Source organism: Pollicipes pollicipes, unplaced genomic scaffold (genome assembly GCF_011947565.3).
Source record: "Pollicipes pollicipes isolate AB1234 unplaced genomic scaffold, Ppol_2.1 Scaffold_4002;HRSCAF=4701_pilon_pilon_pilon, whole genome shotgun sequence".
Lineage (NCBI taxonomy): Eukaryota > Metazoa > Arthropoda > Thecostraca > Pollicipedomorpha > Pollicipedidae > Pollicipes > Pollicipes pollicipes.
This window is the reverse complement of record NW_023596420.1, coordinates 35947459-35963170: the sequence shown is the minus strand read 5'-3', so window position 1 is coordinate 35963170 and position 15712 is coordinate 35947459. Positions and strand designations below refer to the sequence as shown.

Genomic DNA, 15712 nt, shown 5'->3' with positions numbered 1-15712 from the left:
CTTCATAGTTGGGCCAATGGATTTATAACTATAGTGGTTCTGACATTGCTAAGCGCGACCATGCATGGATGGTACACCCATGCCGTTGTGCTCTTTGTAACGACATAACTCAGCCCCCCATACTTTTGAGACGGCATGTGCTCCAAAACGTTTCTGAATTTAGACACGGGGCCTAGGTTTGCATTACGCACATCGTGTGCTGTCGACCACCGGGGATGTCGTGCAAAACATCGACCTAAAATCTGCACGGACCTCCCGATGGCTTTCATAGGGCTATTCGCACAAGCCTTTCCGCGTGCTTCGGACGCTTGTCAAAAGCAGGTCACGTCTGAGAGAATGTGTGGCCCCGAATGAATGCATACCCGAGGGTGCTTAAATCGACGGTCTAAGACAGATTGCTCGTCGCGATGAAAGTCATACCTGGGCTTCGAACGTCCGCTTGCATAATCTCAAATGGGTAAGCGGCTATGCAGCAAGGTTTCCAAGAAGCTACCCTCGACTTCAGAACTACAGATCGTCCACAAATATAAGAATAAATTACCACTAAGCATTTAAGCCGGCAACCAAAACTCCTCTAGAAGAATGCCCTACGTGACCAGATAGGATACAGGAAAGCATATCCTGCGAGCAGTGACGATACGTGACGACAAATGCGGCGTTTTCAAAAAGAAATATGGCGTAAACAAACGTGCGGTTATGGCTCGGTCGTCCTTGTCCAATGAACGGGCGCCCGACACCAGCGCGCGCCAAAAGCGGAACAAACATGCCAATGCGAACAGTCTATAAAAGATTCGCTCCCGCGTCAGAAGTGGGCGATCCTCGGAAGCTTTCCTGGATCCCTCATCCCTGTCTGAGGTTGGGTGTCACGCATCACAGCGCCTCTCATGGTCCCGCTCCGCCTCCAGCGGCGAAGCCCGATGGACCGGTGTTCCGCGGTGACAATCTGCTGCCATGGAAACGACTCGAGAATGACACACGCAGACCACAATACACGACTCGCGGGTAGCACACGCAGACCGCAATAAACGCTGTTATCTCCTAGGAAGAGGGCGCTGGCCCGCGCACGCTCGCACGACACGCCACCTCGCTAATCACCGTGTACATCCGCCGGTGGCCGCGCACCGTCCCGCTGCCCGCCACGTGCGGGCCTCGGCGCGAACAGACGGCCGGCGTTGACCGTCTGACGTCACTGAACACGCACTCGATTGGCCAGCTGCGGTCACGTGACCCCGAAGGTCACCGGGCGCCGGCCAGGAGAGCCGACGGCTGGGACTGAGCGTTACACATCTCACGGGTTCGCTGCTCAGGAGTTCGCCGCACTCTCTGCCTTCTCGAATCCCTCTACCAGCGTGCTCAGCACGAAGTCGATGGTGATTCTGTAAATGCTGTCCATATTGTCTGTGTAGGCGTCCCCAAGAGTTACTTTGACGGCCTCCAAGAACGGGTTCTTGATTTTCTGAAATGGGCAATGGCGAGTTATTTGTTGGTCTGCGTTCCTCACGTGGACTGCGTTTTTCCGATTCCTCCAGCTGGTGACATCAGCAACTCTGAAGCAAAGCGTCGCGACGATTCAATATCAGCGTCGTCTAATTATCCATTCAACTGTAATTACTGCTTGGGAAATACGCGCACCATTCTGGCATACAAATCCCGCTTGGTGTTAAGGCAACGGACCAGGCCGGGACCTACCCCTTCCTGATCATCAACAGCCTCTTCTTTGGAGATTTAATCTGGATGCCGAAGTTAAAAACGCCTCAGACGGTGCGACCTGAGCCTTGCGCGCGGAAGGCGTGAGGAGGCGTGAGCGTTCGCGCGCGGGAGACATGAGGCGTGAGGAGGCGTGACCATTTGCGCGCGGGAAGCATGAGGCGTGAGGAGCCGTGACCGTTTGCGCGCGGGAGGTATGAGGTGTGAGAAGGCGTGACCGCTTGCGCGCGGGAGGCATGAGGCGTGAGGAGGTGCAACCATTTGCGAGCGAGAGGCGTGAGGCGTGAGGAGGCATGACCGTTTGCACGCAGGAGGCGTGACCGTTTGCGCGCGTGAGGCGTGACTGTTTGCGCTCAGGGGGCAAGCCCGGCAGCGCACGCCAACCCGCATGTTCTTTCATACGGTTGGCCGTGTTCAGCTCGGTCGGAACGTGCTCATTCATGTCTCTGCGATTTCGGATCTGCACCTGTTTTCGTCCGCTGTCGGTCATTTTTTTCGCAGTGGAAAATTTTAAGTTGCAGCTATTGCTGTGCTTATGGAGATGAATCATGGTGGAATCCTGGTGGTAATGAACCATATCTCTAGCCCTATGGCACATTTTTACATTCGCTTTACAAGGAGCCTCAGATGCCCCTGATATCTCGAGAACTAAAAAGACTAGAGTCACGGGAAAACTGGATTAGGAAGTACCAGTGTAACAGCATCACATAGGCGTGAATGAATAATGATGCAAGTGATCTTTGACTTACCAAATCAGGTAATATAAGAGACAGGAGAGAAATAGAGTAAGGAGAGCGGGATCTGTCACCTTCTCCCCCCGGGAGAGGGGAGAAGGTGACAAATCCCGACTGCCCGGGAGCTTGACGACGTCCCTATGAGCGTTCACTGGAGAGACAACCAAAAATGATTATGTCCATTCCACATGCTTGAGAAACCTCCAATGACCCTGAGGCATAGTGACGGAGCTAGTGGACATAAATTTATATGACCTTAGTTCTCTGTCCAAAGGTAAAGCCGCACATGTTCATTTCGAGACATTTTGCGCTTTTTATGCCATCTGATTCGTCTTCTCATGCTACATTCAGATATTTAAAGCAATAGTTGAAATTTTCACAAGCTTTTAGCTAAACAATGGGCTAAGCCTTTGGAAAAATTTCTATTAGTTGTTTAAATAACCAAAATCAGCATGAGTAGATGAATCAGGTGACATAAAAAGCGCAAAATGGCCAAAAATCAACATATGGGGTTTTACTTTTGGACGGCAGAGTTGGGTCACATCGGGACAAAGGGATGAACGTTATTGTTGCATTGGCCCGTTCTTACGACTATACCAACAACTAACTAAACCACATAAATGACAAAAACAGGGCTGGAAAGGATTTTCTGGGCCTTCCAAGGCCCATTCGACATGCGCCATTGGGTTATATATCATATGGCATTCAAAGGATCAAATCCGATGACAGAGATCAAGCTTTGGTCTAGTCTGAACTCAGATGACGTGAGATTGCAGAATCTTCCAGTGTGATAATGATGCATACATTGATGTAACACCGATCTAGCCGGCAGTTTGCTTGAGGACAGATCGGAAAAGATTGGGGAAAAGATCTTCAAGCGCCCTCGACCGGCTTGGGAAACGCGTTTGTTTTCCCAAGCTTTCCCCGACCGAGTCCCCGGTATCAGTCATCAATTGAGGCAACCTGGGAGTTCCTCAAGCCTCCCTATTCGGGAACGGGTTGGATACCCTATCGGTACCATACTTTTTCCACTGCGTATTCACCCCTATAGGCAGTTTTTAGGCAGATAGGAGAAGTGTGGTTTTACCGACCGGCCCGCTTAAGGGAAATAGAAGAAAATCTCGATCGGGAGCGGACATCTCTTTGCGCGTTTTATCCCCAAGGCAGCGTGCGAAATGCTCGGGATTCCCCAACTGGTCGGATAGGAAAAGGTGGGGAAATCCCGATCGGGATCGGATTCCCATTGATGTAAACTCGCTATGGACGGCTCGGGGAACGGGTGGAATTACTCAATCGGCCACTTGGGGAAAGCTGGGAGAGGGTCCGGAACAGGGTAGGTAAATCCTCGCCAAATGTCCCACTTTTAGAGCTAGTTGTTCAACCAGCAAAGTTGAGAAAAGGTCAAGATATCGGTCGGCATCGGACCGAAACTCCTTACTGGGAAGAAAAGGATAATGGCTGATGTACTGTTTACGTCAGAAAAAACGCATGCAAATACACAAACAGCATTTCAAGCAGCAAACAACATTTAATAACACGCAAATATGATGTGAACTGGTACGCTCGACTGCCTAAATGTCAGAGTTGTGTTCAAAAACGTCCAGAATTTATTCCAGAAAACCCTAGGTGTCTAGACCCCCATCGCACGAGGGCTAAAAATGTTCGGTCCAACTTTTCAAGAATTATTTCTTTTTGCCGTAAAATGAAAAGCGGCACAAGCGCTGGCTGTTACGATATGAGGCTGCCAAAAGCGTGGTTGGCCGGTCTTTAAGCCTATCAGCAAACACGTGCTGATATCGTTACGGTTCGTTTATCATGTGGCCGTCGCTCGTAATTATAGAATAATCAGCATTGGCAAGAATTCCCTACCAAAACTGGCATAAGCTGACCTGACAGGGCAGGCTTCTGATGAACCGGGGAAATAACATTATACATCATGAGGTAACCTAAAATATATGCAACCTTATTTGCCTTTTTGCGCAACTGTCTTAGCTGTATATCTGACCAGTGCGTGCTAAATTTGTTGGTGCACGAATACGTGCACGCAATTAATTGGTCTTGATTTGGCATGGATGGTCAGGTGTTGGTGCCAGAGTTTCAAATGGGATTCAGGGAATATGGAAAGAGAAAGGTAATCCACTGGTTTCTCTCCCTATGTTCGATGTCGATTGGGTGATAAATCCCGTCAGGATTGCACCCACCGACTGTGGTATGCTTAGGATGTGAAAATCGGACGTGCGAAGAGAGATTAATGACAGCAAGCTGAGGAATTGTGCCATAATTGCTTCGAAAGGAATCAAGCTTAATACCACAAGATACATTTCAGCCCGCGTTTATGACCTGGTCATGAACTGAATACACGACACGACCTGTTATTTTTTTTATCAAAATTTGCGTATAATCCCATTTGCTGAGCACGTGATAGTAATTCTTTCAGTGGAATCGCATGACCAATGCTTTCACATGGTATATATATATATATATAGTATATATATATACATATCTATATATAATGTATATATGTATATATATATATATAATATATATATATATATATATATATACATATATATGGGGTGTACTCAGAGAAAAAGCTGCGAGCATCTATTGAAACGTCACTATTCCAAGCGCGATTAAACATGACTCCGTAAATTGATTTAACGCGGCTATGTCTGCAGCGAGAAATCTTGAATGGAATATTTATCCTGATGTCACGTGTCGTAATATTGACCCTTGTCTACAAACAAGTTGTAAATTAAATTATCTGCCCGGTGATCTCTGTCATGCGATGCTGCACTGGCAAGATTCCTACGCATCGTCAATTTAAAATGAGACAAAAGTGATCACTACGAAATCAACATAAGAACATGAGGCCATCTTTTCATCAAAACATTATCCCGCGCTTTTTGGCTGTGTATATGCAGGCCTGCCAGTGGGATGTCATATGGTCGAGTAGTTTCACTCATTTAAACATCAAAGTCCCCTAACCATCCAAAAAGGTTTGCCGATTCGCTTGCAGCACGCTTGCAGTGATGCTGCTACAACCATGAACGAGGCTTTCGGCTGGTCACAGGCGCGCAAGGTAGGCTCCATGATGGTCTCCAATATATTGTTAGCGGTTCGTTCGCTGTCGAAAACGTCCGCAGCACCGAAGGGTCCCAGTGCTGAGCAAGGAAAGGACTGTGTCCAGCTCACCCAGAAGAACTCGGTCTTGAAGCCAGGCACCTTGGTGTGAGCAGCACCAGCCTGATGCAGGAGCACGAAGAAGGCGTCCATGTCCTCCAGGGCGCGGATGCTCTCGTCCAGGGTGGCCATCACCATCGCCGCGTGCTCGGCCAACTCCAGGCTCTCCGCCTGCTCGTCCTTGGTGCGCAGCTCGCGAAACTTCTCGAAGAAGTTCAGCAGCGCCTCGTGCTCCTCAAACAGCCTGCAACGGCGGCCGAGATTCAACACGGACGGTCGAGCGGCGGAGGCCAAGGCCGCCTGCCAAGCGTCAGTAGGCGAGCAAACAACAATTACAAAGCTATAACTGGACGGCAAACTACGGCCAAATTTTCCGCTGAAGGGGAGGCGGTGCTTGTGCCCATGAATTGCTGGTGCTGTGGTATTTCGATAATTCCATTCTGAACACGTTTATCAGGATCCCTTTAAACTTTCGAGGACTAGGTAGGGGAGCTGTGCCATTTGGTCGAGTCACTTGAGGTCAGAGGTCGCGACCACCTAATCGCACGGCCACACCGATCTCGCTCTGGCCGGCCGGGCAGTCGCGTTTGGGCCTGTGCTAACACACGTCGGGCAGTGACGAGCACTTCACTGGAGGCATTTATCAGAATGTCTGAAGCATTATCTGTTTAAACCCGCTCTCAGCCCACAATGATTCCAGCCCAACTGCGAAGGTGAATGGGTCAATTTGAGCAGAAATATTGTGTTGCTAACGTGCTGCCATCGATTCCTAACGACCAGTGGTTTTTATCGGCTGGCGAAGTAAAGGCCAGCGGCTAATCATTCCGTTTTGGAACGCGTCATACTCCCATAGTGTCTTGCAAAGCTCATTGAACTGGGTGCTAGCACAACAGATATTTCTCGGCCGCAGCGTCTCTTGGCTACAGCCGCTCTTGGGCTGATCCAGGGCTTTTTACATTTTTGACATCGTGCTCTCGTACTCACTTTAGGAAATGCACGCAAGCAATGGGGTCACCAACTGACCAACGCCGCTGAGGGCTACACGCGTGCAGCGGCGTGAAGAAGGGAGAGCGTCATGTCACCGAGCAAGCGCGGCAGTGGCATGGCTTTCGGCTCCATCAGAGAAACGTTAGCCGTCTCCGGTGATTGCACGAGCAGTGGACCGCGCCGCCTCGGTCGGCGCCCGCCCCCGTCGGTGGGAGCCATTTGGGCCATTTCCGGCCCCGCACGTCTGTGGGAGGATGGAGAGTGAGGTGGTCGTAAGCCAAAGAGGTGGCCTCAAGCTCGGGACGGCACTCGATCGAGCGCATCACTGCACAATGTAGCCGAATAGGCTGGCATCGCCCGCAGATGGAGCACGGGCTAGGCGTTAATTCAGCATTCAGGCAATATTTGCGCAGATGATACCTTGCGTACACGATGCAAGCGAACAGTACATGTATTACGCATTAGATTGCTGGTGGTGAAGGCGATGACTGAAAGTAGCAAACAGCTTGTCGTTGCACCATGCCCCAAGAGACGCGCGCCTCGCTACGCCAGACTCTGCCGGGGTGTTGCTGCCGCTGAGCTGGGACGACCAACGTCCGGCGGCATCGGCCGCCGACAGAGGACCGCTGCTAACGCGACACCCGGCATCGACCCGGGCGGCAAACGACGCTAATCACCCGCTGGTGCGCTCCCTCTCCCAGTCAGAGCCTCCGACGCCCGGTGGTCGGATCGGGAGAGCGGCCGCGGAGAAGAGGCTGACCTGCCCGGCTCGGGAGAGAGGGGGCGGGGGGGGGGGGGGGCTGGCTGCTTGCTGGTGACGCGCTTCGAGCAGCGCGCGACTGACGGCCTCTGGCGGCGGGGAGGGTGGCGACTTGCGAGCAGCGCCCTCAACCAGCAGGCCAGCGCTGCGACAGATCTGTGACGTCCAGCTATCTGTGATGGCATGCGCATACGTAGCGGGCGGACTGCGTGCGACAGCGAGCACCACTGCTGATCGGATGTTGAAACTGATCCATGACATCCTCTGGCTGCTCAATGACGCGTGCCGCATATCGGATGACGCTCCCAGTACGATGGTATTGGTGGTGAGCTGTACCCATCGGGACATCATCCGTGCCCACATCGGATACAGCGCTTACGAGGATGGCCATGGCATTGAATACAGTAGCCATCACTGATGTCACCTATAATCATTATCGATATTTTCACCTCAGCAACTCATACTTTCTGGCTACGACTCCGCCGTGACCTCTTCGCCAGCTGTCGCCATATGCAGCCAGGTGTATACGCTGCGGTGCTAAGTTATGTCGCATCGCACCAGACCGGGGGTCGCATCGATTGCGTACCGTATGGAGATTAAACAGTGATGTCCTGCTCGGCGTCACTCCATCGTGCTGTTCGACATAAAATAACCATATATTGAAGGACATTAGGGTCAGTTTCCATTCAAGCGACGTTTTACGTGGTCCAAACGTAGACATAGTCTAATCTGCCCAAGAGCTGCCGGAGTCCAGCCCCCACCGATCCCAATGATGGGACAGTTAAAGCTACGACGGGCACTTGAGTCATTTCATGCCCTCGATAAACTACGTGATGCTGCAGTGAGTAAGCACTAACCACCGGCCACTGTAATCCAGACACAAGTCCTGAAAATGGCTAGCAACAGTAACGAGACCAGATCTCTACTTTGAGCGAACCTCTAAAAGCTACATCGATTCTGAATGATTCTGGCAAAACACAACGGGTTTCTGGACCGAGCAGGTAGAGCCAGCGTTCCGTCTTCTGATCTGACCAATCACCGTGACCGCTTCCGGTTACGTCACCAAAATACGTCAGCGCCATGCACCGGTGCAATGGGAAGGGGAGCTTAACGAATACAGTGACTCAATGCGGACCAGTTACTCTCAGAGCGAGCTCACCTCCCGGCACTGACAGCGTGGGTGATGGGCTTGTCAGAGGCGCAGTAAGTATTTTCTCTAGAGAGGGGGTTAATGATAATTTACAGTGCTTAACACTGTACAGTGCTTAATGATACTTTATCATGCCAACTTTTTTCCTTCTGTCAGGGGCCATTGATTGTGAGAAGTACACACTTAAGAGTGCCTCCTCCGCTGTATTTACCTGAGTACCCTATATAAGTGCACAGCACGTAGAGCTTGGATCCGAATGTGACCGTAACAGGCTCCCTGCCGTCAGCACCGCCAAGTACATTACGCCGGTATTGAACGCGCTTGGCTCATGATTGCGGCCGTGCAGATCACAAGTGGGTGGCTAGATTCAGCGCCTAGTTACCGGCCTATTGAAAAGAATAGACATGCTATTTGTAGGTCCAGGAAGCGACAAAAAATGACGGGCGTCAATGAAAGCTTTAGAAACGGATCAGATACGGACTATTGCAGGTACATGGCTTAGGGACCATACAGTCTGGGGCTCGTCAGCGTATCGTGTTTGACACCCGCTTCCCTGCAGCCGCTCGGCCGCCGCAGCCGCCTGGAGCTCTATGCTGTACCGCAATACAGGGCGCCTCCGGTGCCGTTCACGCCCGATCGAGCACCTGCTACTATGTTAAGAGGTTCCGTCTTCGCGGAGCGCACCCGCGTTCGCAGCAGTCGCGTCAGGAACTAAATGGTACTTATTAACTTTGATGAGGTACCGTCTGCGTGGCGCGCCGCGCTCCTGTGCGGCCATATGAAGGGAAAACACGGCAACTAGAATGTGCCGAGTACAACATATACACGGAACCGCCGGCCAGGAACTATGCATGCTTTTGCACTTAATAGAGATCGTATTGCTGCTTGTGCCGCAGGGTTCTCGCTCCCTTCTCCGCTCCTATTGAAACAGTTGAACTAGTACCTCCGATAAGGCTGCATTGCTCGGGAGCCAGATGAGAAACTGATCCAGCACTATCACGGCCTGGTGCGCGCTATCAACGAAGCGGGGGCAAAGCACCGAGCGGCTGGATATACATCCACCGGATGGCGAGAGCGGCCACCGCGATCGTTAGTATCGGGGAACTCCGTGCTGCAGGCTAGGTGCACGCCGAGGAGGAGCACGTCTACAACGAGCAGCATTCAATTCACTTACATAAGCTTCCGGCAATCGCTCACGATCATGCAGGATGACCTTTCTGGTGCCGGCTAAGCTGTCTGCACGAAATGAGATTGCTTGAAACCTTGGGAACACACCGCACACTTTATCAGGCCTAATGATGTTTGTCGTCAGATACGTCAACCTGCTGTGAAATCGATGGGGCGCGCCGGGTGGGCGGCTACGGGACGCCGAGCGTCGGCGCTGCACCCAAAACAAGAGAGCTTTGCAGGCATCGGCGAGGCGTCTGATCCAGACGCTGCGCAATAGCGGCGCACGAGAGACAGATGACGGCGCAGAGAGACTGGCAGATAGCGGCGCGCGAGAGACAGATGATGCATGCCTCCCCTTCGTGAGACCCCTTAGCAGGGCGTGGGCGATGACGACTGATCGTGTCGTGACTGAGAAATGCGCGCTACCCAGTGTCAGAGATCCACGTTTCGAAACTCAAAATGTTTGGTACGAGTAGATTAACTATGGTTATGACGATCTCTCTGCCTCTTGATGTCGCTATGCGGTGTAGGTGGACTTCATTAGTGCCATTCCGAATTGTTAAATTAGGGTTAAGCTCACTATGTCATTGCAGTTATACCTTTCCTATTTTTTTTCCTGCAATAAAGTTTAAGGAGAAAGAGGATGAACAGGAAGCAGCCGGCACGTATAATTCATGGAAATAAATGGATTACTGACAAAGTACAGATGTCATAGTGCTGGTTATATTACATAATACTGAAAGTTGATCGTGCACATGCGTGCATTTATGAGATCTGACATGATTGCCAATAAGATGACAGGATGGCAATAAGCAAAAGCATGGCATTCCCCATGTTGATGGTGGTGATACAGATAAAGGTCCAAAATATGAAATCAAAGCTGTCCTGTTTACTATTAGTTTGGCTTTTAGAGCTATCTAAGACTCTCTGCAGGCTGTTGAAAATATTTTAAATATTATTTGGCAACTTTAAGTTGACTTTAGGATCCCTGGGGATATTCCAGGAAAAGCTCCAAACTTTCAAGATCTCATAAGATCTTATGGCTCTCTGCAGGCTGTTGAAAATATTTTTAATATTATTTGGCAACTTTAAGTTGACTTTAGGATCCCTGGGGATATTCCAGGAAAAGCTCCAAACTTTCAAGATCTCATAAGATCCTTTGGAAACTTACAAAAATCCATGACCCCAGACAATTATTGTACGGCATTTCAAAAATGGTTCAGGTTCCCAAAAGATTCTCAACGAAATTTAAAAAATACAGGATCCCAGTATATTTGGGATTCAGATCAAAGCGATCCGATCCCGGGGGCATTTTGGGGATTTTGGCTTATGTCTAGTTCCATTCATTTTCCAGAGTTCATATTCTGCTCAGTGTGAAAGGTTCCGGTCAAGACCAATAACCGCGCAGACATCCATTTGCTGCCTCAGCATGCGTGATGTGCAATCGAACCGCCCTGATTCTTCGCGTCTTGCCGACAGGAATCGCAGTGAAGAAACTCAGTGACGCAGTCGGAAATAAATATCAAGCGAGTGCCGACAGGGGGCTGGACAGGGCCGGCGTGAGAGGAAGATTCCGTGAAAGCAACGGCAGGAGTGCTGAATAGAGTTTTGCCAGGTAACAGGCAGACTTTTAAATGCGATCGACGACAGCGCCGTTCTCCGCCCGCCCGGTCCCCGCCCGCAGAGCCGCCCCCGCTCCTCGGCCTCGCTCGTGACGAATTATCGATGACGAGGAGAGATACCGCGCCTGAGTCAGCAGCATCCTGTCGGCGCCGACGGGCCGTGACGTCGTCGACGTCGCCGGTGTGTGGGGGACCAGGCCGACGACGCCCGCCGTCAATGCCTGGTCAGCGGCGTCTGGTGGGGCGTCTGTGACCTATGATCTGTGCCGCGGGGCATGCGACCGGCGCGGCTGTTTCGATCGGTCGACACGACCAGGCGTGTTATTCTTCGGCTTGTGATCGTGAACACGCATTTCATCGTGACCTGCTGCCGGACGATGGGCGGGACGCAGGGGTAGCGGCGGCTTAATTGCTGTCACGCTGCCCGTGCCACATTGATGCGGCGTCGCCAGGCGTGACGAGTAAAATAAAGGGGAGCTGTGTGTGCGCTGATTGCAGCTGTATGCCACTAGCTTCGTGCCCCCGGCCCAGATGACCAGGAACGCAGGAAGGCCTGTCGTCAAGGGCCCAGCACCGCCGCGGCCGGGCCTCGCCTCCTCCCCAGCCGCAGCTGAGGGGGCCACATCGGCCGCCCATATTTCCGCTCTTTCATCTTTGAGTAATGAATAGGCGATCTGGCCGGCAGCCAGGGCGCCCGGGGAGGCGCCCGGGGGACCGGGCGGTGCGTCAGGGGCGGCTCCAGGCCCGGGGAGGCGCCCGGGGGACCGGGCGCTGAGTTAGGGGGGGCTCCAGGCCCAAGATGTGGCGCCCCCTGATTCGTGGTCGTCGCCCGCAGACGGCGGTATTGGGGCCCATCCCGGCGACCCGGCGCGGCCCCCGGCGGAGCAGCGGTGCCCCTGCTCCGGCGCCTGGGCGCGCCCTTGGCCGGCCGTCCGGTGGCCGGTCGCAGCCGGCCCCGCGGAGCCCCGCCGATGCCAGAGCGGGGCGCTAATGACACGCTCCACGCGTGGCCGGGTGTCGGCGTCCGGCGGTCCCGGGCCGCTCCTACCCTCGAGCTCTGCGGCGGGCGCTGCGCAAGCACTGCCAGCTTGCGACGGGCAAGATGCCCAGCAGGCTTGAGCACCATCGCCCCACTAAGCGAGTTGACCTGCGGCCCGAGCGGGCGGAAAGCTGAATACCCTGCGTGCGGCCGGAACTGACCCGGACTGGGACAAATATGGATACCAGACGGCAGCATAGCAAAGCGTATCAATTCGAGTACTCTCGTGTCCAGAAATGGTGGCAGGCGAGCCTTACGGGAAAGCAACGCCGGCATCATTACGTCACGAAAAGAGGACGGGTTATACTAACGGGACGCTTCCTGTAGACGATTTGCGGACTAATGATCGGCGAACACCGACAAATGGAAGAATCCAACCAACGGTGGCCAGCGACGAGAACCGAGTACGGATCGTTGGTAAACGAGGATAGCTGACGAATTGTAACGCAGGCATAGGTGGAGGAAGGGAGAACCATATCCTACTCACTCTTCATAAAGGTGTCACATTATGACGAGAATGAAAAGCACGAAATGAAGCGCATGCAAACTGCTGAGTTTAGCCACGGCCACAACGGACGCGTCCGGCCCCTCTCATTTCTCGCGAGTGTGTCGCCAATCGTTTAGCGCGTCGTAGTAGCATTTAGGCCAGCTGAGTTACAAAAGAATGCAACAATGGTTAATCTCAAACCCGGACATTTCAATTTCCGTCTTGTCAGCTCACACAGCCATGGCCCTGTTGTCGAAGGTTCCCAATGGCGAAACTCTAAATTGCCGTTCCGCGACGTGTTCTTGGCTGTCTGTCCATCAGACTGTTTGTCTAGCCATTCTGAGACGTTAAATGATGACGTTCTGAACATTATCCATGACTGCAGGCCTTGCAAAGGTCAATTAAAGTCAGACTCACATCATGTCAAATTCTGAGTTTAAAGTAAAAATGGCCACCCGGCCGTTGCGTCATAAACAACAATAGCTGGAATTTGTTTCTGGTGATATGAACGTCAAGGTTGAGGTTACATCAGCTAAAGCAATGCATACCTTTCAAAACAATGTTTGTAGATGATTTAACTTGGGCTCCAGTCCCTCACCCCTCCCCAACCCCACCCCCTCCACTTTAAGAAGAGAGTGGGCCGGACAAACCTGCTTGTTGGACCACGTTGAGAGCAGGCCAGGATGCCAACATGCGTCAGTTTTACCGATCAGGCGCCACAACCGATGTTGCACAAATACGCGTCCGACCAACGGCGGTTACCAGTCAACAGCCGTCACTGAAACGCACCGGCTATTTAAAACCATTGAATATGGTGATGCTGATGAACAGTCATTGGCGGACGGTGACCACTGAGCAGTAGCGGCTTATGACCAACTATGACGAGTGGCGAGCAGTGCCCATCTGTCAAACAGTGATTGCTTTCCAAATGAAAGTAGCTGGCAAACGTTGACCACTGATAGTAAGTGACCATAACAATACTTGAGAAAGGGCTTTAAAAATTTTAATTGCATTTCTTGAATCTAGGCAAAGCCACTAAGTCAAACAGAGATTGGAGCACTGATTTGTCTTTTAAGTATTCAAACCTGATCAAAGCTCATCAGGTATGGCTAGCATATTTCACGCAACGGTCCGAATAAATGGCTCCATAAATTGGTTAATCAGATCTCAATCAGCTTAATGTAAAGCTAGACCTTCGCAAAAGTTGTTCTAAGAGGTGCGTAGGCTGCTGACCTACAGATCACGGTTGGGGGGGGGGGGGGAGGTTAGGGCGCATCGACTGCTGTAGGCCATGCAGCTACAGGTCACAGTCAGGCCGTGGATTCATGGAAGTAAATTTTGGGGGAGTCGTTCAATTTGATGTGACAACGGAGTGTTAGACAAAGCCATTCATCCTGAGATACCTTCACAGGCTGCACACACCTTAAATGAACAAATTCCATTGACCTATGATCAAGTGTAAAGGTCAGACCAAGGCCACACCTACCTGCTTTATTACTCTAGGGATTGCAGCATGGGAGTAGATTCTGGTACTTATTCCGAATTTATTGATAATAGGAACAACAATATACATCTTCCATGGACTTTTTAAAGGTCGGAAAAGGTCACTGACCCAAAATGGCCCAGGTCTGGTCCAGGCCAGATCAACATTTTGTTTTTAAGAGCATACTGCCTAGCACAACCTGTGTCGCTTATTAAAATGCAAAACTCAAAGTAATCTTGCATCATTTTGATTACCATGACCTTAGAAAGGTCATACAAAGTCATTCACCTCAAATAAGCGTGCGACCATTTTTTTAGGACAGGTATCAAGTTCTGGGATACTTTGGAAGCTAACCTGCAGTTTGAATTTGTTTGACCTTATTTGACCCAAACGTCATGACCTAAGAACCTCAAACTTTGAGCCAAGTTAGTTCACGCAAAGATCGATACACGCTGCGAATTTGGTGTCTCTTGCTTTCTCAGTTCCTGAGATCTCGGGGCGTCAAATTGATTCCCACCCGAGCGAAGGGTATCCAACCGGCCACCCGGGCGGGTGCTAATTCCTCTGCATGCTTACCAGTTATAGATTATACATGTGTCAGTAAACAAATAATCCATATCAACGAGTTACTAAGGATGCACTGGGCAGTGATTTAGGTACGCGATCGCAGGCATCTCTCTTTCCCAAGACGCTCGATAACTTAACGACGATTCCTGGCACTGCGCATAAAGGCAGCATTGAGCCCTGCCGCATCATTGGAAGACGGATCGAACTACTACAGTATGCAATCAATGTCAGTGCCGTGCCTGGTCTGGCTGCCAATATCTGACACAAATCTTTAATGGGTGTCAGGGTCGGCGAGTCGATTGCTGCAACAGGCTGCCTCACACAGACGGACGCGCTTACACCAGTGTGATTATGCCGTGCCGGCTCAATGTTATTGTGCTATTTCCGTGTCACTGCCGCAGTGACCATGCCATGGTGGCAGCACATCGCATGGAACCATCGTAAATGGGGGTTTTCGGCAAACTGACGCTCTGGGAGAGCTTCCACCTCTCTCTCTCCGGCAAGTTCTCGAATGATTACCGGTGAAAAAGGACGAATTCCATACATTGCTGTGGTCGATGTTCTGACTTGGGCGATACAGCATGTAATACCCCCGCCCCCCATGCTTGTTTTCTCAGCATATCTTACCCATTTCACCATTTGCATTTACCCAGCATATGTTAACCATTCCCAACAGCCGCCTAAAATTCACTTTGAAGCGCACGTGATAGAGCCTACCGGTCGGCTGAGGCAGCCTGAGAATCCTTGAATCACACCAGAACGGTGTCCTGCGCGATGCACGTTCTCAAAACCCTTGTTTTTTCCAATTCCAAGCGCACACGGG

The 15712-nt window shown here is 51.4% G+C and overlaps 1 protein-coding gene across 1 annotated transcript in view; it reads right to left on the bottom strand.

Moving 5' to 3' along the window:
- Positions 1 to 203: 203 nt before the first annotated feature.
- LOC119094054 (neuroglobin-1) overlaps positions 204 to 15712 on the bottom strand; it is a 48094-nt gene continuing 32585 nt past the window's right edge. The window contains exons 2-3 of the mRNA XM_037217120.1: positions 5637 to 5868; positions 204 to 1456 (exon numbers count right to left, since the gene is read on the bottom strand). Of these exons, the coding sequence (XP_037073015.1) occupies positions 1304 to 1456; positions 5637 to 5868 (385 nt within the window). The 3' untranslated portion in view covers positions 204 to 1303. The remainder of the gene's footprint in view (positions 1457 to 5636; positions 5869 to 15712) is intronic.